General features: G+C 58.7%; 1 protein-coding gene across 3 annotated transcripts; it reads left to right on the top strand.

The window, feature by feature from the left end:
• The first annotated feature begins 824 nt into the window (after positions 1-824).
• On the top strand, positions 825-26,452 carry LOC140903064 (transducin-like enhancer protein 1). Of its 3 annotated transcripts, none has more exons than XM_073323749.2 (21): positions 825-930; positions 2,168-2,296; positions 3,024-3,163; positions 3,825-3,888; positions 4,571-4,615; positions 10,529-10,591; positions 10,847-10,888; positions 14,186-14,372; positions 15,130-15,146; positions 17,127-17,231; positions 17,490-17,534; positions 18,045-18,200; positions 19,293-19,425; positions 20,109-20,293; positions 20,382-20,458; positions 20,809-21,058; positions 23,966-24,213; positions 24,550-24,697; positions 24,820-24,970; positions 25,550-25,626; positions 25,901-26,452. In XM_073323749.2, exons 2-21 carry the CDS (start codon positions 2,273-2,275, stop codon positions 26,006-26,008), a joined length of 2,265 nt encoding a protein of 754 aa, XP_073179850.2. In that variant the 5' UTR covers positions 825-930; positions 2,168-2,272; the 3' UTR covers positions 26,009-26,452. The 3 variants fall into 3 exon arrangements, with proteins under 3 accessions (XP_073179850.2, XP_073179847.2, XP_073179849.2); XM_073323746.2 differs by having other exon boundaries at positions 10,847-10,921; XM_073323748.2 differs by lacking the exon at positions 825-930 and adding an exon at positions 1,961-1,980 and having other exon boundaries at positions 10,847-10,921.
• The last annotated feature ends 525 nt before the right edge of the window (positions 26,453-26,977 follow it).

The following is a 26,977-nucleotide window of genomic DNA, read 5'->3' as shown; positions in this document are numbered from 1 at the left end:
TGTCTTGTGCGTTCATACAGCCCAAACGCTTGCACCCGGCGCCAATTACTAGCATATGCACAACGCACTTACACAACCCCTTCACACAACCCAAATGAGTCACTTGACATGTTAGCTTATACACAGCACATGCCAGATCCCGTCTGTACACAACTCCCTTCCACAGCATGCTGCCATTCATCCAACCAATAACTTTTGCACACGCTATCTTGCCCACGTGCTCTTGTGCACACAATCTCGCCTGCATGCCCTTGCACATGGAACCTCACTTGCACGCTCTTGCACACGCACACCTCCCCCGTGGGCTCTTGTGCACACACTCTCGCCTGCATGCCCTTGCACAGGGAACCCCACCTGCACGCTCTTGCACACGCAAGCTCACCTGTGCGCTCTTGCGCTTTACGCTTTCAGTGTCTCTTGCACACTCAGTCTCTCATCTTTCCACACGCACTCTCATTCTCGTGCATGTTACGTTTTCTCGCGCGCACACGCACACACACACACTCTCTCTCTCTCACTTTCTCTTTCTCTCCCTATCTGGGCGCTCCTGCCCCTTTAAGGGTTAACCTTCCTCTCCGCGACATCGCGTTCCACAGATTGACACATCCTCCCGGCGGCAGGTCCCGGCCGCCCAATCGGCGGCAGCCAAGCCGTGCCCCACGTGGGGGCGGGCCGCTCCCGCCGCGCTCCCATTGGCCAGCCGGCTCGGCGATTGCCCGCACGAGCCAGGCCCCACGTGGAGCTGGCGCTAGTTCATTGATCGCGCTCTCCCCCCCCCCCCCCAGCCAAGCTGCTGCTGCTGCTGCTGCCGCTGTGGCGGGGCGGGCGGGCGGGCGGGGGCCGAGGCCGGCCGGGAGCGAGCGCGCGGGCAGCCCCCGACTCCGGCCGCCCCCTCCGCGCTGGGCGCAGCCGCCCAGGGCCAGCGGCGCGGTGAGTCCCCCCGGGGGCGGGGGCCGGGCGGCGGGGGCCGCTTCCTGCCCGCCGGGCTCTACCTGTGGCGGAGGGGCAGGGCCCATTGTTTGCATGGGGGGCGGGGGGCACTTGCTGGGGGCACGTGGGGCACATTCTCTAGGGGGGCAGGAGAAAGGGTGGGGGGGGCTGATTAGCAGGAGGAAGAGTTGGGGGCAGGGAGGGGGGGCCCTCTTTGGAGTTGCAAGGGAGGGGCTGCTTGCTGGATCGCCGGGGGGGGTGCAGGTGGGAGGGGGTGCTTTCTGGGGTGCAAGGAATAGCAGGATGTTTGGTGGGGCGCTTCTTCTGGGGTGGCCGTAAGTGGGAATATTGTCTAGGGGAGCCGTGGAGGGGGCACTAGGGGGAGGATGCCAGGGGCATCACTGGATGGGGCGGGCGGGGGGGGGGTTGCTGGGTTTTTCCTTTAGGAGCAAGGGAGCCTGCAAGGATGGGGGCGGGGCGGGGGGGGGCTGTATTTACTTGCCTGCTCGTGGCTGTGCATGGACATATATGCTCGTGGTGGTGTTGGGTGGGTCTGGGCTAGGGAGAGGCAATGCTGGGGAGTGCCCTGCTGTCTGTGTCGAGGGCCTTACCCACATAAAGAGGGCTGAGTTCCTCCCCCAGGGAGGGCTGGCAGAGGTGCTTGCAGGCTAGGTGCATAGCTGGGACATAGGCACTTATGGGATGCGTAGGGAACTACATGAGTCAAGCCTGGTGGGCCTTGCTGTTTTAGTGATGGGGGCCAGCCAGGTGCTTGTAATGAACGGGCTGCAGGGTGGGATCTTAATGACCGAGCTGGGCGAGGAGCGGTCTGGGTCGGTGGTGTTGGAATTTAGAGCAGAGTGAGCTGGATCCTGACAGTTTGTGGCTAAATGAGCGCAGGCTTGTTGAGTATGTGGGGTCTTGATTCAAACTATGGGTGAGATTATTGTGGGGTGGGGAAGGGACCTCTGGGTATGTACAATGGCTGAGGGCACTGCTGTACTGGGATGATGGAGAAGGGGTGTACGGCAGAGACCTTGCTATTGAAATGTAAGAAGCATTTCTTGTTTGGATCTCACCTTCTCGTCCCATGGGATGGTGGAAGATGAGAAGCAAGGGCTCTCTGGTTGGTTGTAGTAGGACGGGTGGTAGTTGGGATTTGGCGGGACAGGAGTGATGGGGATTCTCCTCCTTTGAGTTTCCTTGGCTGGAACGTGGCTGTCCCTGTCTCTTTCAGAGTCTGGAGCTGGCTGGCCTTGGGCCTGGGCCCTGAAAGAGGATCCCGTGACGGGAGTGGTGGCGTGAGATACGGCTGGGATTGCACTCCTGCTTTGCTCCAAAGATGTTCCCCCAAAACCGCCCCCCGGTGAGTGCCCCGGTTACACTCCGTTCCCACGGCCCTGTCTGGAGCAGCGTTGGGGCGTTCCTTATTTGCGCTAAATTGACCCCTTTCCCCACCGCATCCCTGCAGGCCGGTCTGTCTGGATTGCCCCGCCTAGGAGACGGAGGAAGCAGTTGTTGCAAGTATCTGTGCTTCTGCCTTTGCGTGAGAGTCCCACTTGAAGTGTGAATTTAAACCAGTGCCAAAGGCAGTGTGGACACCCTTATTCCGGTTTCTCTTAGGAAGAGGGTCCAAGATAAACTGAATGACCAGTGTTTACGCAGGGGGTTGCGCTGATTTAGCTAAATCAGCTTAAAACAGGTGCAAGTTGTGTGTACGCGCAAGGAATTAGAAGGAGTTTGGTTTAATACCCCTCCGACGGTCTGTCCTGCATTCACCTTAGTGCTGATGTTCTCCAGCTTAGCTGTTAAAACCTGGCTGTCAAGATGGGACCAAAGGTGGCAAAGGATCGCCCTTCGAGGAGCTGATTTCCTTTGTGTCCATTCTCCCTCAGCTGTTGCCTTCCCGTGGGTGCCTGCTCTCTGTCTCTCCCTTGTGACAGAGCCAGGTGTGGGGATGGTGGCCCCAGGAACTGGGACTGGGGATTCTGCAGTTGTGGTCCCCCTCCCAAAAGCCTGGTTCTTGCAGGCTCCGTGAATAGCATGGCCATGTTGTGGTGACTGCCCTCTTCCTTCCACGCCCTCTGCCGTAGGTTCATCTCCAGGCGCCCGCCGTGGCTTCGACAGCTGCCAGCACAGTTTCCACAACCCCTCAGTCCCTGAAACTGACCTACCCAGAGACCCTGGACCGGATCAAGGAGGAATTCCAATTCTTGCAAAACCAATACCACAGGTAACGCACTGCCAAGCCCCACCGCGACAGCGAGAAGCGGTGCCCCTTTAACTGGGCTGGCAACAAACCGCTCCTCTATCTCCACGCTGGGCATTAGGTCTCGGTGGGCGGGAAGTGGCATGCCACGCCGGCCCGGGTACTGAGCCATACGTGCCGCGAGAGTGTAAGAAGCCCCCTCAGTTCCTTGAAACGCTCTTCTTGGGCAGCGCTGCCCAGCCTGCCAAAGCCCGTCTAGGGTTCCCGTGCTTAGTCCCACGGGCTTTCCCCTGCGTGTCTGGTACTCCAGGTCTGGATTCCTGCCTGCTGCATTGCTGGTCTGAGCAATCCCTAAATGCACCCCTTGCCCCTGCTTTGTAGCTTGCTACATTTGGAAAACAGATGGAGCAACATTCAAACTTCCTGCAACCCGTTTCCTTGGAGCACGGAAGCCCATGACCTGCTCCTTCCTGTGTGCCTGACTGAATTCCCACCCCCTTTTCCCGTTCCCTACCTCTTGGCAGATGGGACTGAATGGATTCTGCCCAGTGGCTCTTTTCTCTGGGCTAGGGGTGGGCAGACCAAAGTTTTGCCTGAGTCTGTTCTGCTCAAGCGTCGTGCTTCTGTGCCACCAGCTAACCCTTGTTCTCGTGGTGGATGGGGGTCTCTCTCTTTATTTTTACAGCTTGAAGTTAGAATGTGAAAAACTGGCAACAGAGAAAACAGAAATCCAGCGACATTATGTCATGGTGAGCTGGGTGGCGCTCCCCTTTCCCAGAGTTCGGAGCGAGCGAAAGACCGACCGGGTTGGGTTTCCTTGGCTCCCAGTTTGCATTTGGGCTGCTACACCTGTCCCGGAGATCTGGCTGTGTGAGCTCACTCATGAGATGAGTGCGGCTGAGCTCTGCCTTGGTGGCTTTCAGCAGCGTGTTATTGCTGCCAGAGAGGGTGGGAGGGAGCGCTGGTCTTGTGATTTGACTGGGCCCCAAGCTGTGCGGGGAGGGGAGGGAATTGAGAGGCAAGTATAGCCCCATCTTTGCTCTTACTGCTGGAGTTGGGAGGGGAAGGGGTTGGAATCTGCTCGTTGGTTTCCCTTTTCCATCTCTCTCCTTTCTGCTGGAAGAGAAATGGAGCCAGACTGTGAGCTGCAGAGATCCCCTAGAATGTGGGGCCTGTGTCTGAAGAAGACAGTCTGGTTGCTGTATTGTTTCTCTGTTCCCGGGGGTGGGGTGCTGGGGTGCTGGGGAGAGCTCGCCCTGCTCTTGGCAGTGAGATTTGGGGCAGTATCTTCTGATCCCAGCAGGGCCCGATAATGCAGGAATTCGGGGTCAGGCCGACCTTGCACGCCTGTGCTGGAGAGGACTTAGCAGTGGGTGGTTTGCCCATTAGCCTTGCATCTCCCTTAGTGACGCCGTGTTCTTTCCCTTGCAGTACTATGAAATGTCCTACGGCCTGAACATCGAAATGCACAAACAGGTGAGTCTCTGACATGCCTGGTCTTCCCGCCAGCTGTCTGTGGGAACCCACGGTGGGCTCACCCTTGCTTCCCACTTTGTAGCCAATCCCCATCCCAGATAAACCCAACCCTCTCGCTTTTCTCCTTATGCAAAACGCAGCTTGGGCCATGGGTTTCCAAGATGGGGGCTGGGAAGGATGTCGAAAAGTCACACCCACCCTGCCTTTCCTATGTTGCGTGGGGTGGGGCCCAGCCCCCCACTATGGAAAAGGACAGGAGCCACTGTTGCAGAGTTAGAGTAGAGGATTCCATTTCCAGCTCTGCTACTGACTTGCTTAGTGCCCTTGGGACGGTCCCTCAGTGTTGCCTCCCCTCTGCGATATGAGGATAGTTGTGGCTGACAGAGGCGGTCTTCGTGCGCCCCTGTGAGCCTTTGCACAGTGCTGGGGAAGCTCGGCGAGAATGCAGGGAAGATGGGCTTCAGGCCTGTGCACTCAAGCGCTTGCGGGAGGTGGGTTTTGACATTCACCGCCGTCCCGCTTGTCCAGTCAGGGGACCTGGTGCCATGGGACCCCTGAGCTAAGCCAGGCAGCCCTTGGGCACTCAGCCAATGAATGGAAGATGGGTGAGAACTGGGCTCTGCGAGCCTTGGTGGAAGCTGTCAGATAATTAGTTACCAGCCTCTTGGTGAGCTTCATTCAGCGGCTACGCCGGGGCTGCCTGTGGGCCTGGCAAGTGTCCTGAGGCCCTGTGATGCCCAGGAAGAGCGAAGTGTTGGCTCTTCTCCCATTGCTGCCAGATCTGCCCTGCTACCCACAGTGGCCACACCGTGTCTGTATCAGGGAGTCCATGCGGGAGCAGAGGTGGGTGTGGGGAGGGGACTCTGAGGGCTCGGAAGCCGTTGGACTTTCCTTGCCTCCCCCTGCTGCACTGCACACTGGGTTACCAGCTGCTCTGAGACAGAAGGTTTCTTCTCATCTATTTTTAAAGAGGCTGCATAGGAGTCTGGCAGCGTGTGCCTTCGCCGGGCACATCCCTTCCCTTCAGCCCTGTGGACTCGCCCCCCGGCCCGGCCAGCTGTTGCACTGGTGTCTCTCTTGGGAGCATTTTGTTGACCGAGCTGCAGCCCAGACTGGGCTGTCCCCCCTCACCTCAGGAGCATTGGGGGTGCGTTGGGGGCATTCTACGCTCCAGGTTGCACAGATGGCTTTGCGGAGCTGGCCTGCTTCTCTGCTGCCTTCCCAGCAGAAGGAAAAGGCCACCTTGTAATGCCAGGGGCTAAGGGAAGCACGAACCACCCGCCCCCATGTAGGAGATAGAGAGCCGAAGGGAAACAGACCCAGCTCTGCTCCCCCCTCCCCTTCTCCCCCATTTCATCTGGCTGCTCGCTCGCTGTGCAGACAGCAGTATTTACTGCCGATTCCAGGTGCCGCTGGCCGCCTGCCAGCGTGCTGTCTGCACTTTTAACGAGGGCCCGTAAGTCTGCGCTCTGACAGCCAATGGCCCTCGTGTGAGAAATGGGAGCTGCCCGCGTAGAAGGCCGCAGGTTATCGGTGCTGCGGGGAGATGGAACCTCTCCTTTGCTCGGCTTGCTCGTCATCCCAGGTGGAGCCTTCCTTTCGTCTGGGTCTTGTCCCGTTCTCACCCCCCCACACCCCCCCGCAGCAGGCAACCTAATGCCCCGGGCCGGCTGCCTGCTCCCACCCCCCCTCGCCCGCTGCCTCTGCCAACCCGCACAAGCCCTGTTTTATTTTGCTTTATCGCACGCCGCTAGCTGCTGGCATAAAGAGCGCGTCGTTAACTTAATGCTCAATAAGGAGTCTCGTTAATAAAAAGGACGAGCGGCTGAACGGTCCAGCCAAGGAAGAGTCCACCCAATGCACGTCTTGCCGAGCCGGGTCTCCCGCCCTGCTCTCAGTAAGCTCCGAGAAGGATCCCAAAACCCCATTGTCTCAATGGGGAGCTATTATGGAATGGGCCGTGCTGCCTCCTAGCCAGATGGAGTCTTCAGGGGCTGGGGACCGAAGTCCTCTGAGCTGCAAGGGCCTGGTGCCGCACCGTCCTCAGCCCCTCCGCTGAGACCGCCAAGAAGCTGGGGGTAGCTGTGTTGGCTCCAGCCATCTGTTCGGAACGAGGCGAAGGCGATATGCTGCTTCTGGGGTCACCATCGCACGCTGGGCTTCTCTGCCACGGCTGCCCTCCGGCTGACTTCGAACCGGTGACCCGGTCAAAAGGTTCTGTATCCCACCAGCTCTCAACTGACCCTTCCAGTCCCTTTCAACCCTGGCCAATCATCAGTACTGGGCCGACGCACTAGTTAAGCTCTATACTTCTCCCCGGGCTGCCTGGTTTCTCCCTCGTGTCGCGTGACTCTGGAGCGCGCCGCTTTCTTGTGTCGGAGCTTTGAAGAGGCCGGTGGGTGAGCGGGCCAAGCTCTGTTGGAATGGCTTTCTTCTCTCTGGCCAGCTCCCGGGCTGGGAAGGAAGCCCTGGTCCCTAAGCGTTCAACAGGGGATTCATTGCACTGCGGCTGGAGGGTCTGGATTTTCTTTTAACGGCTGCTCCGTGTTGCACTATAAACCCTGCCGTGGTCCAGGTGGGAGAAGCTGCAGGCAGATCCCGGCGAGATGATATTTTTGGCGTGTTGTTTGTACCAGGGAAAAACCCTCAGATCTGCCTGGACTTGGACTTTTCCACCCAAAATAGTGAGCGAAGGGGAAGCGGGGGTGGGGGTGGAGAGAGAGAGAGAGAAAGCCCTGAAAACAGCATGATCATTTTTCATGCTGAGAGCGTTAAAGTGCCAGTAAATTGCACATTAACGAGCGTGAGCGAATCGGAGGCAGTGCTCCCCGAGGAGCTGGCTGCCCATCAGTGCATTAGGAAGGAGAATCCATCACTGCTGGCCCCAGGAGATGGCTAAATCCTTCCCAGAAACTACCTGCTGCCAATATTTTTTTTTTTTTCCTGGGGACTGGTGTGTGTTGGTGCAGAGGGGAATGGCTGTTTCCTTTTTGGTGCTGGGGCGGGGGAGAATGCAGAGAGCACATGGCTCTTGGCTTTGTTTTTCATGAGTGAGAAAGATCTAGGACAGGATCATTAGATTTGCAGGCTCCAGCTGAGATCAGGGCTTCACTGTGTTAGGTGCTAGACAGACGCACAATGTCCCTCCCCAGAAGAGCTTGCAATCTGGAGGCTCCAGAGAGGGGAGGTGACTTTCCCAGGTTGCCTGCCTGGCTCCCAGTTGTCCTGACTCCCAATCCGGTGCCCTGTCTGCTAGGCTGCACGGCCTCTGAATGATCTCCTCGGCATGTGGCTCTAATGAGGGTCACCCCATTAGATAGCGATAAAAGGGGAGGTACCGAGCATCTCTTCGGGCCCATAAGACTCCCTCCGGGGTGCATCCCATGTGCGATGGCTGCAGGATGTGGGGACCCTTTTCTGGCCACCCGTGGGTGGGTCTCATGCTCTCTTCTCTGTCTGACTGCTCGAATCCTGCCCGGGGCTGTGGTAGGTCATCCACCAGGGCCCTGCAAGTCTCTTGATTTGGGAGTCAAGCCCAGAGGCTGCTTGCCTTCCATCCTGCCCTGCCTGTGGTGGCTTCTTAGAAGCTGTTGCCTCCGCTCCAGCGTTGGGAAGAGCAGAGCTGCTTCAGGCCCGAAGCTGGTGAGAGTTGGGGCCCCAGGTCCCCCTCCCTTCCCCCGCAGCTGGGTCATGCTAGAGAGAGGCCTTGGGGCAGTGTGAATGAACTAGCCCTAGGACGGGAAGGGGGTTCCTCAGTTGGAATTCCCTCCCCCCAGCTGATTCATGGGGTGGGGGCTGTGAGGGTCACCCCAGCCTGGCTTTCCCCCATATGTTTGAGGGGATCCCTGTCCCTTTAATTCACGACTTTCTGCAGCTGCTTGAAGCTGGAACCAGTGGAGGGCAGGGGGGTGGGGGGGAGTCTTTGTCTGGCCTTGCCCAGCTTGGTAGCTCGGGGCACTGATTGAAGTGCTGTGCTGTCCTCTCTCCACCTCCTTTCCTTTTCCTGCGTTCAGGCCTTCTGATTGCTTGTGGCACTCAAGTGTTGCAGAAAAACAGCAGCTGTAAGGAGAGCACCTCTCCAGGGCTTCCTGGCAAACCACCGAGCGCATCAATTAGCACTCGGCAGGGCTGGAGAACTATTTCTGGTGGGAAGAGGAGACATTTGGGGGTGGGCATCTTGACAGGACATGGGGGGGTGTGTGTTGGGGGGGGGGGGGCTGGGGGGACAGGATGCTATCACCGAAACTTGGTGTTGCATGGCTCATTAGGTGTCAGCCATGGGGAGATGGTTGCACTGAGAGTCTGGGGGAAGCTTTCTCAGGGGTGGGGCATAGCAGGCATGTCAGCACTTGGTCTGGATGCTAGGATCTGGCTTCTGAGATGCTGTGGGCTTCTCACCCCCGTGCACCGAGAGCTGCCAGGGCCGGAGGAGTGTTGAGTTGGCAGGGACTGGCTTGCCGGTGCTTGGATCAGCCTTGGGGTGCAGGGGGCTCTGTTCCTCACCTGTCTAGGGGAGATTGTTACTTGGTTTCCCAGGGAAGCTGAGTGGTGTCCCCTGCAGTAAGTACCCCCCCCCCCCCGTCCCCTCCAGGTGCTCTCTGGATCACACAGCGGTTCCACTGCCTTCTCCCCTTCATTGTAGCCGGGCGGCGGGACTCCGGTTGGGTCTGGAGGGCCTGGGTTGGAAGGAGCCCACAGGATGGAGAGTGGTTGTCAAGGGAGGGGGCAGAGCTGGGTATTAAGCAGATAAGTGTGTCTATTGGGCTGGGGGGAGATAGAGCAATGAATGAAAAGCTCGCTTGAAGATGGGCTTTGACGTATCAGTGGCTTCTGGGAAGTGGCGGTATCTGCTACCAGGGGACAGGGGGTGCATGGGAACAGGGGAACATTAGTCCTCTTTCCGCTGTGGGTGGAAACTAGTGTGTATTTGGCTTGCAGCAGCGCCCAGGAGTCCTGGTTCTGGAGCAGTGCCCCTGTGCGCCAGGCATTGCATAAACAACAAAACAACTGGCCCTGCTCCAGAGAGCTGACAACCTGCCTCCCCCAAGACTCCCCTTTTCCCAGGGAGCTCTTCGAGGAGGAAACAAGCCCCGGCAGCCTGCACGCTTGTCCGGCGCATGGCTCTCCGCTCGCTCCACTGAGCGGGAGAATCCACACATGGCACTGGTTTCTGCTGCACCGTAATGCTAAAGGGGGAGTGTGGGGCATCACGCGTGCACATTGAAGCAGAAGAAGCCATGGAGGGCAAAGCAGCCTGGTGCACTGGTTAGAATAGGGACTTGGGGGGGCTAGGACTCCGGGGTTCTATTCGCAGCTCTGCCCTGCTCTGCACTCTCTGCTTTGCCCTCAGTAAACGTAGGTAGGTATCCCCCCTCTCTCCAGCGAGGAGAGAGACGAGCTAGCTTCTGGGAGCCGTGGATGGGTGGGTGTGTGTGTGTGTGTGAGGGGGAGAGAGAGAGATCTCATAGATGGGTTCTCCCAGCACCAGTGTATAATTTGGTTTGAAATGCAGCAAAATCTGGGCTGGGACATGGTAACCGCTTAGCCCCAGCCGTGCTGCATTGGCAACAAGGGGATCTACACGTGCCACACTCGAAGCTTTCAATGGTGCACAACAGGGCTTAAGTGTGGTGGATGTACTGGGATTCTAGAGGCAGAAGGTAACCCGTGTGTTTGAATAGGGTCAGGACATGGGGGGCTTGTGCTGCTCCTCACGGGCTGTCTGACGGGCACAGTGTCTCCTAGCTCCAGATCGCTCTTGGCTTGGAGGCTAGGCCAACGGGCAGCCCTTGGCAGGAAAGGGAGGGGGTGTTTCTCGGAGCCCTGCCCAGGGGCCTGGGCCTGCGGTGGGACAGACGTGCCACAAGAGCAGCTCAAAGGCGCCGCTGACGTTCCTGTATTTTCTCCTTCCAGACGGAGATCGCCAAGCGGCTCAACGTGATCTGCGCCCAGCTCGTCCCATTCCTGTCCCAGGAGGTGAGGTGAACCTGTTGCATCTGCGGGCAGGGGGGGTGCGTGGGCTCGTACAGGCTGGCTGGGCGTTCATGGCTCCAGCCAGGGCTTGGAACGTCCCAGGCTGCCACAGGCTGTATTCGCAACCTCTTGGCAAGCAGGCACCTCCGCCTGTGGGTGGGGAAGGATCAGGTCATGCCATTTCCTTTGCCTGCCTTTTTAAAGGTGACCGGAGGGTTGGGTGTGTGTTTTGTTTTTAATTATTTTGTCTCCTCCCAGCATCAGCAGCAAGTGGTCCAGGCAGTGGAGCGAGCCAAGCAGGTGACTATGGCAGAGTTGAACACGGCAATTGGGGTATGTGGATCCCCCCCCCCGCCCCCCCCGCTGCTGACCACAGTGTGTACTGCCCCTCCCGGGGTTTAACTTGGTCTCCTGCACCTGGGGCTGAGGGAAAAAGAAAAGGAGTACTTGTGGCACCTTAGAGACTAACCAATTTATTTGAGCACAAATAAATTGGTTAGTCTCTAAGGTGCCACAAGTACTCCTTTTCTTTTTGCGAATACAGACTAACACGGCTGTTCCTCTGAAACCTGGGGCTGAGGGAGGGGCTCTTGGCCTGTCCGAGGCGGGCTCCACGTGCCCCTCTAGTGGGCTCTCTTGGCACCAGGTTATGCCTCTCCCACAGCTCGGTGCATCCGAAAGGGGATTGTCCTACTTTAGCCGGGGCGGCTGCTGTCTGGGACCTTGGCTGCTGCGTTTCTTAGGGCTTCTATCCCGTAATGAGATCAGTGGGAGGCTGGGGGAGGGGAGCACTCCACCAGCTCTGGCATCTAACAGCAAGGTGGGAAGCAGCTTCCCCACCTTTCCCTCCCCCCACCCATTGCAGGGGGTAGAATCCTAAGCAGCTTTATTGACGTTCCTGGCCCTTTAAAATTGGCCCCGCAACCTGAGGAGTGGAGTCTCCAAGTTCTAGGGAACCTTGTGCAGGGCAGATGGGGTTTTGTTTTTTAAAGGGCCGGTGCTGTAGGTACCCCTTAGGTCCTCCACACCTGTGTTCTGCCAGCGAGATGCACCATCCACGGGGGATGGGGCGTGGTCGGCTCCGTTCACTGGAGGGCAGTGACCTTTCTCTTCCTCTTCCTGAGATGCCAGCGAAAACGCGTGCCTCCAAAGATTCCCTGGAAATGCCCTCTGAGCATGAACCCCCCCGCACTCTCCAGTGCAGATGGGCTAGTCTGTTAACCCAACCCCATTCAGTCCCCACTGAGCGTGGCCCCTAGAATGGTCTTTAAGGTTGGGCTGCCCCTTTCTTGGCCTTGGGGGACTGTGTGGGTTTCAAAGGCCAGAGAAGAGCTATTGGTCAGGGACGTGGGGAGACGAGCGCCCTTGAAAGTTGGCGAATGTGCATTAGGGGAGCTGGGATGGCTGTCTCTGTGTCAGGCCAGTTGCCAGCCAGGTGGATGGATGGGGGCGCGCAGCCAGCCCTCTTGGGGACTTTGTACTGAGTGGTGGGAGGATAAGGGAAGCGTAATCCCACCCTGGGGCTGAGAGCGGAGGGGAAGCATGTGAGATGCTGGCAGAAATAAAACGGGGAAGGAAGCGGAGGCCCAATAAAGGAGCGGTGACAACTTGCTCCATAGCCGCACTTAATGAGCAGATTATGAGAGCCTTTAAACGGAGGGATGTGAAAATGATAATGGAACAGGGTAATTGGATTTGGCACGGCGTGCCAAGGATTGGGGACATGAGACGCCGAGCAGAGCGCCTGGAAGAAACCAAGACGAGGCAGTGTTATGGATCCTTGCGGCGGGGAGGATTGGCAGCTCGGCTCGTCCAAGCTGTGATGGGGAAAGCTGAACGCAGCTGAGAGTTGGAGGCTTAGAGACCTGGATGTGACAGAAGCAGAACAAATGGTGCAGGAGAGAAGAGGCTCCCCCAAATGTGGGTTGAAGAGCATTAGCGCTTGCCTACCTTGGTGAGGCAGAGGAGCACTGCTTAGGAGGCATAAATTAAAAATGATGGAGCTGGATCATGGCAGGGCTGGACAATTGATGTGTGACGCTATCCTGCTGCTGTTGCTCAACAGATGTGGGTGCTGAGGGTTCTGGGGGCTGGTATGTCGGGGGTTATGTACCCACAGGCATCACCCCTTTTAGCAAGGCTTGGCCGAATTCACTATTTTTATATGTAATTTTGATGAATAATATCGATTCTTTTAAAGCATTTTCCCCGTATGTTTCCATTTTCACCATTGTGGGAAATTATGGGTGGATCAGCCAATTATTTATTGGCAGTCGATGCTGAGAATCAAGAAGTTAAAACTTTATAACCATTAAAACACAAACTGCCAACATCACCTCAAGTGTCAATATACACAAATTAAAAACTCTTAAATCAAACACTTTACAAGGAGTATTTTTCTTACTTGGCCTGTTTGTAAGTTTCGGTTAGTGTTGCTGGAAACAATGTGTGTGTATATGGTGAAAATGACATTTACCAACAAACATCGGATCCTTCTATGCCTATTTTTAGTTGAAAGGTCACAATCAAGCTCTGTTGTGACTCCAGATTCATCCTCTGTATTGATTGTAAAAAGAAAAAAATCAAATGCCCCCACAAGGTTCTTATTAAAAAATGAACGCCAGGCAAGGTGCTTCTCTGACCAGCTTTCTGTCGCATTGTAAACAGAGGCTTTTCCCTGCTGTAGTTTGCCACCTGAGTGTTTGAGCCCTAAAAATGCAAATGAAACAGGACTCTGAACAAGAGTGAAACAGGCTCTCTCTGGCCCCACGGAGAGAAATGTGGAAAGTAAAGTGTGCAGAATGCAAAGTGGATTGTAATTGACTTTTATTAAAGGGGTGTTAGGGACTCAGATGGAGAAAGGGATGGGCTTGGGGTTTATTTTTTTTTGGTTTGCAAGTGAAATTGACAAGTGGCCCTATTGGGAAGAGAGGTTGTTTTTTTTTTGCCACCATCTTCCCAGCGTTAGCCATCCAAAACTCACGAAGGAAGGGGGAAAGTGGTGGCCGGCCGAAGCAGAGGATTGTTGCGTGTGGTGAATTACGCTGCTAGCCCAGCCTGGCTCCTGGCTTGTGATATCTCAGGTGGCCAGGGGGAAGCCAAGACCGCTGCGGCGGAGGCAAGAGGGTTATTTTGGCCGCCGTTATCCTGTCTGGGATGGTACCTGGGAGCCCTCTTCAGGGAAGGCCCAGACTCGTGTCCTCCCGCCGCTGTAGTTCTGACCTCTCCCTTTATTTCTTAAAGCGGATGTAGCACCGGTGGCAGGGGCTGGACTGAGAGCTCTGGAGACTGACGTCCTGTGTCCATAGTGCAGGTACCACATGGGCTGCAGTGGCCAGGCCAGCTTCCTCTGGGCCCCGGCCAGCTTGCCGTCTGACTGCTGTCGGGCAGCGACCTCTGCTTCCTTCACGGCTGGAGTGAGGCTCTGTCCATCTCGCTGCCGGCAGCTTTTTGGCGATCCTGGCTTGCAAGGGTTCTCAGCCTTGAGTCAGCGAGGCTGGCCTGGCTCTTGAGGGCAGGGTGGGGAAAAGCAGATGCCCCCTCTCAGGCGCTGGCGTCTCATCTGCCCGGTCTTCCGCTCTCTCTCTCTCTCCGCAGCATCAGCTCCAGGCGCAGCACCTGTCCCACCACGCCCCTCCCATCCCGCTGACCTCTCACTCCTCCGGCATGCAGCCCGCCAGCATCGGTGGAGCCTCTGGGCTGCTGGCTCTGTCCGGGGCCCTGGGAGCTCAGGCCCAGCTCCTCCCGAAGGACGACAGGGGACTTCACGACAGTGAGCACAGAGGTAGGGCTGTGGGCCGGGGTGTAGGGCGTTAGGAGAGCAGGGAAACTTGACCCTGACTTCCCAGCTGTCAAGAGGGTGAACTCCAGAGAGAGTAGGGAACCTGGGGTATGGCTGGCAAGGGGAAGCAGAGCCCTGGGGTTACACCCCGTCCCGGCCAGCCTCGGACGGCGCGTGAAGGCCGTTCTCAGTCTCTCTGGGCGCCCTCCTCTCTTGCAGTGAGGTTAGCGATTGGACGGGGCGAAGTGCTGCAGGTGGTGATTCGGCCTCACTCATCCCAGCCGGGCACGGGGCGGGGTATCGGTGGATCGGGCCCTCTGGGTGGGGAGGGGGTTTGAGTTTCCCTCCAGACCTTGCCAGCAGGGGGTCGCTTACAGCCAGGGCCAATTTCAGGGAGCAGCCCAGCTCCTCCGCCCGGAGCCACATACTTGGTAGGGTGGGGGGAACTCCCCAGCCACTAGCGGGGGCTGGGGGGGTGCAATGCACTCTTGGAACGCTCGGGCTGGGCGCCGTGGTGCAGGATGGGACCCAGCCAGGGCGGCTGCCAGGGTTCCAAATCCTGGGAGCTGAACCCCCGCTCCAGGACCAGCCCCATCCTGTCCACAAGCTGCAGAGGTGGGTGGCCGCGCCCGGAGAGAGGAATAAGGGGGGGCGGGGGAGCATGTGCATGCGGGGGGGGGGGTCGCTCTGAGATGAAAGCAGCACCCTCTTCTCTCTTCCTTTCTTGCCCTGCTGCTGATCCGTGTTGCCATGGAGACAGAGCGAGACCTGGGTCCCGTAAGTACTCCTCCTCCTCCTCCTCCGCTTATTGTTTCCTTCCAGCTGCGAGAGGCTTTGGCCAGGGAGATTGGGTTGGGGGCAGGGCGGGGGGTGGTCTTTAAAAGCTTCCTTTTAGCTGTGTGGGGGGGAAGGTTCCCTCCCCTCGTCGGTGTGGGGGAGGAGGCGGTGGGTCTGGCGGAAGAGGGGTTGCAACCTTCAGCAGCATCCTAGCTGCTGCAGCTGGTAAGGAGCTGGCAGGCGGCCAAGGTCATGGTGGATTGAATCTCTTTCCTGGCGCGCGCTGCCCCATTTCTGTGTTGCACGGGGAGGGAGGCAGTGCATGGCACCTCCCTACGGGGGGAAGAGGGGGCTTCGCATGAACCCGGCCTCCAGCTCGCCATGGGGGCTGGAAGCTGCGCACCCCTTGGAATGCAGTTCTGGCGGGAGGGCTCCGCACCCCTTATGACTAGGGCTAGAGGTGGGCAAAGTCTTCCCACTCGGGCTGACGCGGCTGCAGCTTATGACCCTGGAAGCCCTCCCTCCGTGTCCACCCTGGCCCTCAATCCAGACTTTCCCCGTTGGGGGGGGTTGGATTCATCTCCCTCTTCCTTCGCCCGCCACCCCTGCTTCACCCCGACACACGCACTTCTGCAGCTCTCTCACTGTGCAAATAGTTGGGCCCTGTCTCAGACCCACAGGTGCAGTTCCCATTGGTCTGGCACCGCCCTTCCGGTGCCACGACTGTGTTGGATCCGCAGCAGCCCCTGGTGTGTGGGTGCTTGGCTGGTGATGCTTATACCTGGTTTAGGGATGGGGAAACTGAGGCAGAGAGGTGTCACACAAGGGTGGTAGCCAGGACTCCTAGCTCCTGCTAACATCGGAGTGGAGGAGCGGTCTCCTTTCTCTGCCAGCGGCATCTCTAGGTGTCCCCCTGGCTGCCACAGACCAGACAGGGACTTGCCAGTGCCTTACTAACCCCCTTGGGATCCCTTGCAGCCCAGATTTCCACTCCTGTATCTGCACCCGCTAGGCGCCTTGTAGGCCCAGGATGGAGCTGGGGTGGCAGGAGGAGCTGGCTGGCCAAGTGCAGGAGTCCGAGCGAGCCAAAGCCTGGGTCACTGTGACCTGGGGGTGAGGGCAGAGCTGTGATTCTAGCTGATGAACTCGAGCCATTCCTGCAGTGCAGCCTGTCCCCACCTGTCGGGGGGAGGGGGGGTTCCCGGAGACCTGCCAGTAGGGGAAAGAAGAAGGCAGTTGGTTCAGTAGGCTTGGGAGTGCCCACGTCTGGGGGTGGGAGGTATCTCCCAGATTGCAACTCTTGATGTGCACGCGGCCCCATGGCCAGCCTACTCTGCTGCCCTGCACAAACCTCTGGGCTAGTGGGAACCAGGCTGTGGGGGGGTGGGCAGGGCTGTGACCGCAAGCTGCCAGCAGAGCCCTGGGTGCCATGGAGCTCAGCTCACTCCTCTTTCCCCTGCCCCCACCCCCGCTTTCTGCCGGGACCTAAGCTGGTTCTGGAGGAGCCACGTCCCAGCCAGGGAAGGCCCGTCGACCGCCCGTCTGGCTGCGTGGCAACTGGGTCCAGAGGCAGGCGCACGCCCTGGAGCCAGGAGCTCACCTCCTGGCTGGATCCCACTTCCGGCTTTACGCTCTGCCCCCATCAGCCGGTCGCGTTGCTGCCCTGCGGGCTTGTCAGAGGGGTGAATGGAGCCTCCGTTCGTCCCGCACTGCTCGAGAGATGCAGCCAGGGGAGGGTTAAGTGGCTTAGGTGTCCCGTGGGCAGAGCAGAATCCAGCTGTCCTAAGGCAGTGGCCTTGTGGGAACATCGTGGGGTGGAGGGTGGGGGGCTCTGCCGTTATCCGTGTCCATCCTGCTCTGGTGGGGAGGGCAGAGGCCTCTTTGGGGCCAGCAATCCCTCTTTAAAAGAGGTGGGGGGGGTTAAGCCCGGGCCTGCTGTCTCAGCTTCGTAAGGCATCTGCTTCTCCTCTCGTTCCCTAGAGCTCCCTGGTGCTGCCCACCGGGGAGCGGGTGCGAGCCATCTCAGAGTACCTGAGCAACAGCAAGAAGAGGAAGGCCGAGGAGAAGGACTTTGTCACGGACTACGTGAGTGGTTCTTTGTAGCTGCTGGTGGTGGGGGCATGTCCCCGGGACAGGAGAGGGGGAGGCCTCTCCCCTCTACTAGCTCCTTGTCTAGGCTGGGTTGGCATGTGCCCAGCCGTAAGCAGTCCTCCATGGGAAGCTGCCTAAGTGGTGCCGTGACCCGTTGGGATAAAACCTGGTTGCCGTCTCCAGCTGGGCAGAGCTCTGTGCTTGGGGCCGCGCCGGCTGCTGGGTGTGAACGCTCCTCTCTCTGCGTTTCAGGGCAGCGATGCGGACAAGAGCGAGGACAACCTGGTGGTGGATGAGGTCAGTGCTGGGGAGCGTGCCCTGGCTCGGCTGGTTGGCGGTTAGATGGGCTGCAGTGCAGTCTGGTGGGCTTTAGACGCACCGTGAACCTCCTTTCCTTGTGGGAGGGCCTGGCCCTGTTACCAAAGACAAAACTGGCCCTCAGAGGTTAGGGTTGCACTACTAGGGTTTAGCAGAGGTTGGAGGTGGAACCCAGGAGTCCTGCTCGAATCACTAGACCCGGAGTGGTGGGAAGAGCACGCAGGAATCTGGACTAGTTCTCCCCTCTGCGCTAACCTGCGAGGCTCCACTCCTTCCCAGAGCTGGGAGCAGAACCCAGGAGATGAGAGGCCCAGTCTACCCACCCCTGCTCTAACCGCTAGCTCACCCTGCCTCTGGCTGTCGTATGGAGTTCCCTGCTGGTGTTGCGGGAGATGCCTGGCTCCTGTACCTGTCAGCAGCCGGAGCCCCCCGACCTGAGGCCGGTCGATCTCTCTCTCTCTCTTTCTCTTCTCCCCCCGCACCCCACAGGACCCCTCCTCACCGCACAGCGTCCACTCGTACTCCTCCCGCGAGAATGGGGTGGACAAAGTCCCGTTGCAGCGGAAGGAGGCCGTGCCACTCAGTCCCACCTCCATGGCCTCGTCCAGCAGCACCTCCCCATCCCGGAGCAAGGACCAGCCTACGGTATGTGGAGGTGATGGGGTTGGTTTGTTTCCTGCTATCCAGGGAGCAGTAGGGCGCGGGGAGGAAGCACAGTCCCCTTGTCACGCTGGTCCGGCTTTGCCCAGACTTCAGGGCTATGAAACTGGCTGCTTGTTCTCTCTGGGTGCGGCGGGAGAGGGCAGGGCCTTATGGTCAGGAAGCGACCATGTAAAACCAGCCCCACGTGGCCTCTGCACTGGTGGCCAAGCCCAGCGTTTGCTCCTGCTGGCCCGGAGGAGTTGCCTGCATCCTGCATCCTCGGCAGAACAAGCCGGGTCGCTCTGCCTAGTGCTAGTGGAGTGGTTCGTGCCCTTCCTGGTGTGAGTGGAGCTGTTCTGCCCCTGGGGGCAGCCCGCCAGAGCTGGGGGGCTCTGCTGGAGAGGAGTCCGCCCCACCAGCCACAGAGGCCATTGCAAGGGCAGATCCAGGCTGCCTGCTCCAGGGGGGGAGAGTAGGACCGTGTTTCCTGGGCTTCTCCTGCAGCCGGCCTCTGCCCTGGGTGGGGTGAGTTTGATGGCCTGTCGCAGGGTCCTTCTCCACTCTGCGCCAGGCTCCTGTGCTGACCCCTGTGCATCGGGGGCATGGACGTAGCTGGCCTGCTGCACAGCACGGGCTTGGCTTGCTGGGGTGCTGTGTGCCAGGGCAGTGTGGCTGTATCCTTGCCACTACACTGAGTTAAACCAACGCCAGGCTTCAGTCTAGACAAGCACCAGGGCAGTCACCCTCCAGAGTCCTCCGTTTCCCCCTTCTCGTGCCCACGGGAGCACCCCGATTTCACAGCGATGTTTGTCTGGGGCCTGGCCTCGGCCCCAGCACGACTCCTCCTGGGGGGGAAACCGGGCTGGGCTGTCTGCTCCCAACCGGTCAGTAAATCAGAGGCTTGGGTGGCTGCCCGTTCGGGGCTAGAGGGGCTGCAGCGCGGTGGCTGGGAGGGGGTTGCCAGAGCAGAGTGCAAGCTCTGGGGTGGGGTTTGGTGCCCCGAAAAGCCCTGGCTGGAGGCGGCGCCCGGGGGTGGGCAGGGCATTTCCAGGCCGCTGCTGCGGCGAGGTTTGAGTCGGACTCTCCGCTTTGCAGGCGGAGAAAGCCGCAGCTCCCGGTTTGAAGTCCAGCACCCCGACTTCCCCAGGGGACGCCACGGTGCCAGGGTCCAGCAGCACCGCCCAGCAGTTCCGCCCGGGGGCAGCGAAGCCCTCGGCGGATTTGTCAGGTAGTGGGAGGCTGGGGAGACCCCTGAGGTGGTGCTTGCTGGGGGGCAGCGAGACGCAGTCGCTCCGCACTTGGATGCAGAACAGCCTGTTGTGGTGACCCCGGAGACTGGGCTTTGGCTGCCCGGGCCGCTGGCTCTGGCGCTGCCCTGTGCGGGGGACTGGACCCCAGTCGGGTGCTTCCCATGTTTCAAGAGGTGGCACCATGGGCCATACCTGGCTAACCTGGAGCCTGGCCAGGCTGCTGGGACAGGGCACCCCAGCCAGGCTGGAGTGGTGTGATGGGGAAAGGATGCCCCAGCAGCCGCCTCCTCCACCTCTGTGATATCAAGTCCGGTGGCTCTAAGAGGCCTCGTCCTGGGAGAATGAGAACTTGGCTCCAGGTACCCAGCCATCAGCTCCCAAAGCCAGGGGGCAGCCCTAGAGCCGGGGCTGGAGCCTCGCTGAGCGCCAGGGCTGAATGGGGCGGGGGGCAGCCGAAGGCAGAGCCAGCTGCCCGACGGTCAGCAAGGCAGCTCCCCGTCCGTGCTCCTCGAGCACGTTGGCCAGCGGATGCTGCTCCCAGGGACAGCAGTGAGGTTGGACCTGTTCACACCATATCTTGGGTTGGCCCTAAGCTCTTCCCTCCCGCCCCCGGTCCTGGCCACTGCTGCTCCTCTATCTCTGTGACTTTCTCCTTTCCCAGCTCTGGGCCTGAGGAACCCGCTGGCCATGCAGAGCTCCTACCCGGCCACCTTCGGCATGGCGCACCCCGCCGTCAACGGCGACATGGCCGGGGCTGGCGCCTACGCGGGGCTGCACCTGGTGTCCTCTCAGCTCAACGGGGCAGCAGCGGCCGTGGGAGCCACCGGCTACGGCCGCTCGCCTCTGGTGAGTGCACCGGTGGGGTGGCGGGGAGGCGGCCGGCCGGCCTCCTCCTGCAGGTGACTGAAGGGAATTCTCTTCTCTGCTTGGCTAGATTGGCTACGACCCCCACTGCCACATGCGTGTCCCGGGGCTGGCGGCCGGCATGCAGGCGGGGACCTCGGGCAAACCGTAAGTGCTGCGCACACCAGGGCAGGGGAGACCCCTCTGGCAGGGGGCTGCGAGCTGAGCTGATGGGGTGGGGGGGCTGTGCCGGGGCGGTGGGGATTCCCCTTGTGTGCCCCCTTTCCATGTTGGGCGTAGCCCTGGCCAGGTGTGAGTCTGGGGCATTGGATGGCAAAGCAGATCCAGCTGCTGCTGCTGAGCTGCCTCCTTCCCTTTAAATCACCCCTGGCTTCGAGGAGGTGTTGGGTTTGATGCTGGGCTTTGATTAATGTGATGTGCCTTCCGGGAGTGGAGGGAGAACCGGACCCAGTTTGCTCAGGGGACTGGGTCTTGCTGATGCCTCCCTCCCCCTCCAGCGCCTACTCCTTCCACGTGAGCGCCGATGGGCAGATGCAGCCGGTCCCCTTCCCTCCCGACGCCCTTATCGGCACCGGCATCCCCCGGCACGCCCGCCAGCTCCACACCCTGACCCACGGCGAGGTGGTCTGTGCCGTCACCATCAGCAACTCCACCCGGCACGTCTACACGGGGGGCAAGGGCTGCGTGAAGGTGTGGGACGTGGGGCAGCCTGGGACCAAGACGCCCGTGGCGCAGCTGGACTGCCTGGTAAGGGGAAGGGTTGGAGGGCAGGACAAGAGAAGCAGAAATGGATTAGGGCTGGTCAGCTTAGAAAGGGGGTATGAGAGAGGTCTATAAAATCATGACTGGTATAGAGAAGGTGATTTGGAGAAGTGTTGTTCACCTCTTCACATAACGCACACAACCCAGGAGTCACCTGATGGAATTAGTAGGCAGCAGGTTTAATACAAGCGGAAGTATTTCTTCACACAACACACAATCAACCTGTGGAACTCACTGCCAGGGGATGTTGTTCTGGCCAAATATCTAGTTCTTTTTCGAACCCAGTTAAGTTCGTGGAGGTTAGGTCCATCAATGGCTGTTAGCTAAGGGATACAATGCCGTGCTTGGGTCAACCCTAAACCTCTGACGGCCAGGAGGGGAAGACTGGGGTGGATCACTCCAGCTGCCCTGTTCTGGACATACTCCTCTGACGCTCTGGTATTGGCTGCTGTCGGATACTGGGCTAAATGGACCATTGGTCTGACCCAGTATGGCAGCTCCTATGTTCTTTATGTCCTCGGAATTCCGGTGCAGCCTCGAGGGGGACAGACCCTGCTGGGCTGGATGCAGCCTCCGGTGTTTGTGGGTGCAGATGAGAGCACATGGATGTGTCCGGTTTAGGGAAGCATTTAGATGGGCATCTTGCATTTAAGCAGCTCTCCAAGAGGAGTAAGAGAGGTGCTCCCAGAGACTACCAGAGACCTGCAGGCGCAATGAGCGTCGGTGCAAAGTTCCCACCCAGAGAAACAAATGGGAGGTTGTCTGCAAATTAGCCTGAATATACCCCATCACTCCTGGCTGCCGCCTTTGAGGTGGGGCATGGCCACTGGGCTAATGTGACCGTTTAAGACAAGAAGTTAGTTCAGTAGAAACTCCACAAAGAGGATTTGGGCCTCTTGGTACTTCGATACGATGCTGGGTGCAAAGGATTTTGTGAGCATTGGTGGCCAGTAGCAGCCTGGGTTTCTCTGTCTAGGTGTGTCTCTGGCCCCCGTCATCAGAATATCTCAGTATCTCCCAGTCGGTGCATTTTATCCTCTGGCGGTAGCGTGTAGGCCTTTGTGTGTCACAGGGAGTCGTTAAAAAAAAGTAATGGACATAAATTTAAACCCTGCTCCGTGCCTCACCCCACCTCCAAATTTCACCTCCCTTTAAACCGTGCGCAAATTACTTGATGTTTGTGGCTTAGTTTACCCATCTGTAAATTTGGAGCTAATATAACTGAGCTACTTCCTTAGAGAGCCGGGCCTCGAATCAAGCAGTGTGGATTGGGACTCAGGGAGGGGGCTGGGTTCTGTTCCTTGCTTTGCCACTAGCCTGCTGGGTCACCACAGGCAAGTCAATCTGCCTTCGTATGTCTCGGTTTCCCCATCTAGAAAACAGGGGTGATGATACTGACCTCCTGTGTCAAGTGGTTTAAGATCTGTGGATGAAAGGGCTGGGTGGTGGTATAAAGCACTCTCAGATCCTTAGAGAAAAGGCCCTGTGCATATACAAAGGGCAAAAATCCTTCAGTAGCATGCACCCCAATTGAGGAACACACGCGTGCACACGAGCCCAGTGTTGTGTGAACGCACCCCCATGCACAGGGCTCGCATGGTTTTCAAAGCTCTGTCCACATTCGTCGTGATCTGGTGAGAATGAAAATGTAGCCGCGCTATTCCCTGGCTGATATGTTAGGAGGACACGGGGAGCGGATTACTATTGCGGACAGGAAATGAGTCTGTTGGTTTTGACAGTGATGTGCGTAACCAGTTTCACTGTTTTCCCCTGGATCTAGTCCTTGACGCCCTGGTCCTGCAAATACTTACACATGTGCTTAAAGCTAAGCACTTGCATAAGTGTTTGCAGGATTGGCCGTAGTCCGTTTCTGCTTTTGCTTATGGGGTCTGTGGTCCCTCGTTTAATGAGAGAGAGACATCCTGGAAAATGGGATTCTGGGGCCACTGAGGCAGGGACAGGACCTGGAACTCTTTTTTTAACATTGCCTGACCTAGATTTCAAGTATGTCCCTTTCTGACAACAAAATACAGAGCTATCTTCCTGCTGGCCTTAAAGCAGCAGTCTGGTAACAAATCTTCTTCCTGGAGTTGTGCTGACCTTGAAGATACTGATGCATAAACAAGGAAGCAGATGAGTCATGATCATTTCAAGCTGCACTGGAAATTTAGGAGAGGGGAAATCTGTATTTTAGTAATTGGAGGTGGTGCATAAATTATTTGGAGAAGGTTCTCTGTTAGGAAGAAGGCTAGATGAGATGAACATAGTGGCCCATTCTGGCCTTAAATCCGTGACCACATTTGTGAGGCAGGGAAGTGCTGCTGTCACCATTTGACAGATAAGGAAACTGAGGCACAGCTAGGCTAAGTGACTTGACCAAGGTCATATGTGGAGTCTGTGGCAGAGCTGGGAATAGACTCCAGGTCTCCTCCAGTGTCCTGATCACTAGCCCTTCCCACCTGGGAGAAGGGCCTGTGTCCCTCCTGACTAATCTGCTCCTGGCCATGAGCCCCATCCCGTAGGCTCTTGCATGGTTGCTCCTCTTGTTCACGTGCCAGAACCAGCCGTGTCTGTTGAGCAGCTGCTGCGGAGAGCCGATGCTGTGGGCATGAAGCACTAACAATCGCGTGCTAGTAAAATGAAGGCCCCCTCTTGGGCCCCCCAGGCATGTGTGTTCAGTGCCGGAAGCCAAGCTCCGGAGGGTGTGGGCTGCAGGTCTCTTCCCATCGCCCAGACAGGCGCACTGCAGATGGTCCTATCCGCTGGGGTTTCTCCCATGGGAGTCCCCTCCGGAGCTGGGAGGCCTCGACTGGCCCCTAGCTAGGACTCGAGCGGATGTCTGAGCCGTGACAGTAACTGACCCCTCTGCTCCACCTCCTCTCCCTTCCCCAGAACCGCGACAACTACATCCGCTCCTGCAAGCTCCTCCCGGACGGGCGCAGCCTCATCGTGGGGGGCGAGGCCAGCACCTTGTCCATCTGGGACCTGGCCGCGCCCACCCCCCGCATCAAGGCAGAGCTGACCTCCTCGGCGCCCGCCTGCTACGCCCTGGCCATCAGCCCCGACGCCAAGGTCTGCTTCTCCTGCTGCAGCGATGGCAACATCGTGGTGTGGGACCTGCAGAACCAGACTCTGGTCAGGTGAGGCCCGCTCCACGCCCCCATAGCTCGCAGGGCCTTCCCTGTGTGGCCCCCCCGGGTCAAGTGCATGCGGCTGAGATCAGCCGGGTGACCTCTGCCTCTCGTTGCCGGTTGGTGACGGTCACACCTCGGGGTGCATGGACTGCTGGGGTGGGACCTGCCGAACCAGACTCTGGTCAGGTGAGGCCCGGGGTCTGCCTGCCGCCGGCTAGGCATCCCTTCCCAGGGCGCGGGGCGGTGCGGCTGGCTGACGCTGGAGCGGGGAGGAGCTGCCTGGCCGCAGGACCCGATCCTGCAGCAGGCTCCGGGGCCTGACGGCCGCGCTCTCCCCTCCAGACAGTTCCAGGGCCACACGGACGGCGCCAGCTGCATCGATATCTCCAACGACGGCACCAAGCTGTGGACGGGGGGGCTGGATAACACGGTGCGGTGCTGGGACCTGCGGGAGGGGCGCCAGCTTCAGCAGCACGACTTCAGCTCCCAGGTAGGGGGCGCCGCAGAGCCCGAGCGGGTGGGGGTGGTCGCCGCGCGGAGCTCTCCCCTCTCCCGCAGAGCCAGCCGGGCAGGGACCCGTTTCCTGGGGCCTGACTCTGCCTTCTCCCCCAGATCTTCTCGCTGGGCTACTGTCCCTCGGGGGAGTGGCTGGCCGTCGGCATGGAGAGCAGCAACGTGGAGATCCTGCACGTGGCCAAGCCGGACAAGTACCAGCTCCACCTCCACGAGAGCTGCGTCCTCTCCCTCAAGTTCGCCTCCTGCGGTAGGGAGGCGCCGTCATTTCTAACCTGCTGGCTGGGCCGAGCGGAGCCGTGAACCCCTTCATACCAGGATCTCATGCGAAGGCCTGTGTCCTGCCTCTATCCCGCCTACAGTAGGAGGGAGCTGTCCTGCCCCAGCCCCATAAGCCCTCTGCTCAGAGTCCCATGTCTGTGCTCCTAGGGGAAGGTGGACAATCCCTTCTGCACCGTGCGCCTAGGCAGCTCTGCAGTGGGAGTAGGAGGAAGCAGAGGGGCCTTCCTTCCTGACCCTTTGCAGCGAGCCTGGTACTCCCTGAAGCATGAGAGTGCCTCGCCTGCCGCCTCGCCTCCACTGGCATCAATCCACCAATGGCTCTGCCTGAGTCAGAGCCATCCCTTTTCCTCCGCTTCATTTGGCTTTGGGGTGTAATTTTGGTGCATGCCTCTGGTTTCGTGCAGGGGGTTGGGAGACATTCCCCCACCTGCTTCTTTTTGGTGGGGCTATCCTGTGACTCATCTGGGGGTGGGGCCACACGCTTGGCTTGAGCTAGGCTTGCCCCCCTCTCCCTCCGTCCTGGTCACGCTCCGACACTCTGCCGCAGGTAAATGGTTCGTGAGCACAGGGAAGGACAATCTGCTGAATGCCTGGAGGACGCCCTATGGAGCCAGCATCTTCCAGGTGAGCAAAGAGGGTTGCTTGTCCCGGCAAGGGGTTAAACCAGGGGCAGTGGCGGGAGAGGCCGTCTCAGCAGGAGCCTGGTTTTTAGCCCAGTAGTAAATTTGTCTTAATCCGTTATCCTCAAGCAATCGGCTCTCTAAACTAGCGCAGCCTAGTGTCTCCCTGGAGGCCTTGCTAAGTAGTTCAAGGCCAGCTGGTATAAATCACTGCACCACTCCATGGCCTTATGTATGAGCTGGTTTGCGATGTCTCCTCTCCCCGCTCTTCCTTGCAGTCGAAGGAATCCTCCTCGGTCCTGAGCTGCGACATCTCCACCGACGACCAGTTTATCGTGACCGGCTCGGGAGACAAGAAGGCCACGGTTTACGAGGTTATTTACTGAAAGGCGGCTGGACATGGGGGAGCTGGCTGCGCATCCGTCCCAGCCCGCCCCCTCTGCCCTGTGCACAAACATCCACAGCAGTGACTTTCCAAAGAACCCCTGGAAGGGAGGGGGACGGGAATCAAAGCTGGAGAGAAGAGCAAAGTGGGGAACCCTTGAAGTTCCAGCCGGCACCCCCGTCCAGTGAAGAAATCACTCTCGGCCCGAAGGGACAGCGTCTGCCCAGATCTAACTTCCTGGGCGCACTCATTCTTTTGGGTTTTTAATCTGAACACTGGGGGATTGTTTTTGTTTAGTTTTTTTTTTAAAAACTGTTGTATACTGTTTTTTGTTTTGTTTTTTGTTTTCTTTTTAAAGCTCCGGGCTGAGCTGGGAAGGAGGTGGCCACTCCACCCCTGCCTGTCTGGCTTCTAGGTTGTATTTAATAAAAAATCACTCGAAGAATCCCCTGCGAGAGCGGTGAGCCCCGGCGTCCCTAGAGAACAGCAGCCTACGGTGCAGGGGGGCTCCGAAACAATCTTGAGGGCTGGCAAACTAGAACAGCTCCTGTGTCACCCCCTGCAGGTCCTGGTGTCTTTGGGATGGGGGGGGTATTGGGGTAGCTCCCCCCACCCGGCTTGAAGCAGGGATAATAGCAGTGCCCAGCAAGAGGTTGAGGGTTAAGCGATTTCGGGGTCATTTTTTCCTGCATGGGCTTCATTCTCCATCACTCTGTAGCTTGGGCGGAGACTTACTCGGTCATGGGGTGGCTGTGAAAGGCTTGGATTTGCTAGAATTCTCCCCCTTCCCCCCTTTTGCCCTGGTGCAATGAAGTAAGGGGGCTGGGAGGTTTAGTCTTCCACCTGGAGTTGAGAGCTCCCAGGGGTGGTCCCAGCAGGTTGCAGCTTCAGGGGCTGGCTCTAGGTCTCTCAGTGGCCCTGGGCAGAAGCAAATCCCCTGGTTTGAGGGCATAGGGAACACAGTGCCTTC

This window comes from Lepidochelys kempii, chromosome 25 (genome assembly GCF_965140285.1).
Source record: "Lepidochelys kempii isolate rLepKem1 chromosome 25, rLepKem1.hap1, whole genome shotgun sequence".
Taxonomy (NCBI): domain Eukaryota; kingdom Metazoa; phylum Chordata; order Testudines; family Cheloniidae; genus Lepidochelys; species Lepidochelys kempii.
The sequence above is the reverse complement of the archived record's forward strand: the minus strand, read 5'-3'. Positions and strand labels throughout refer to the sequence as shown.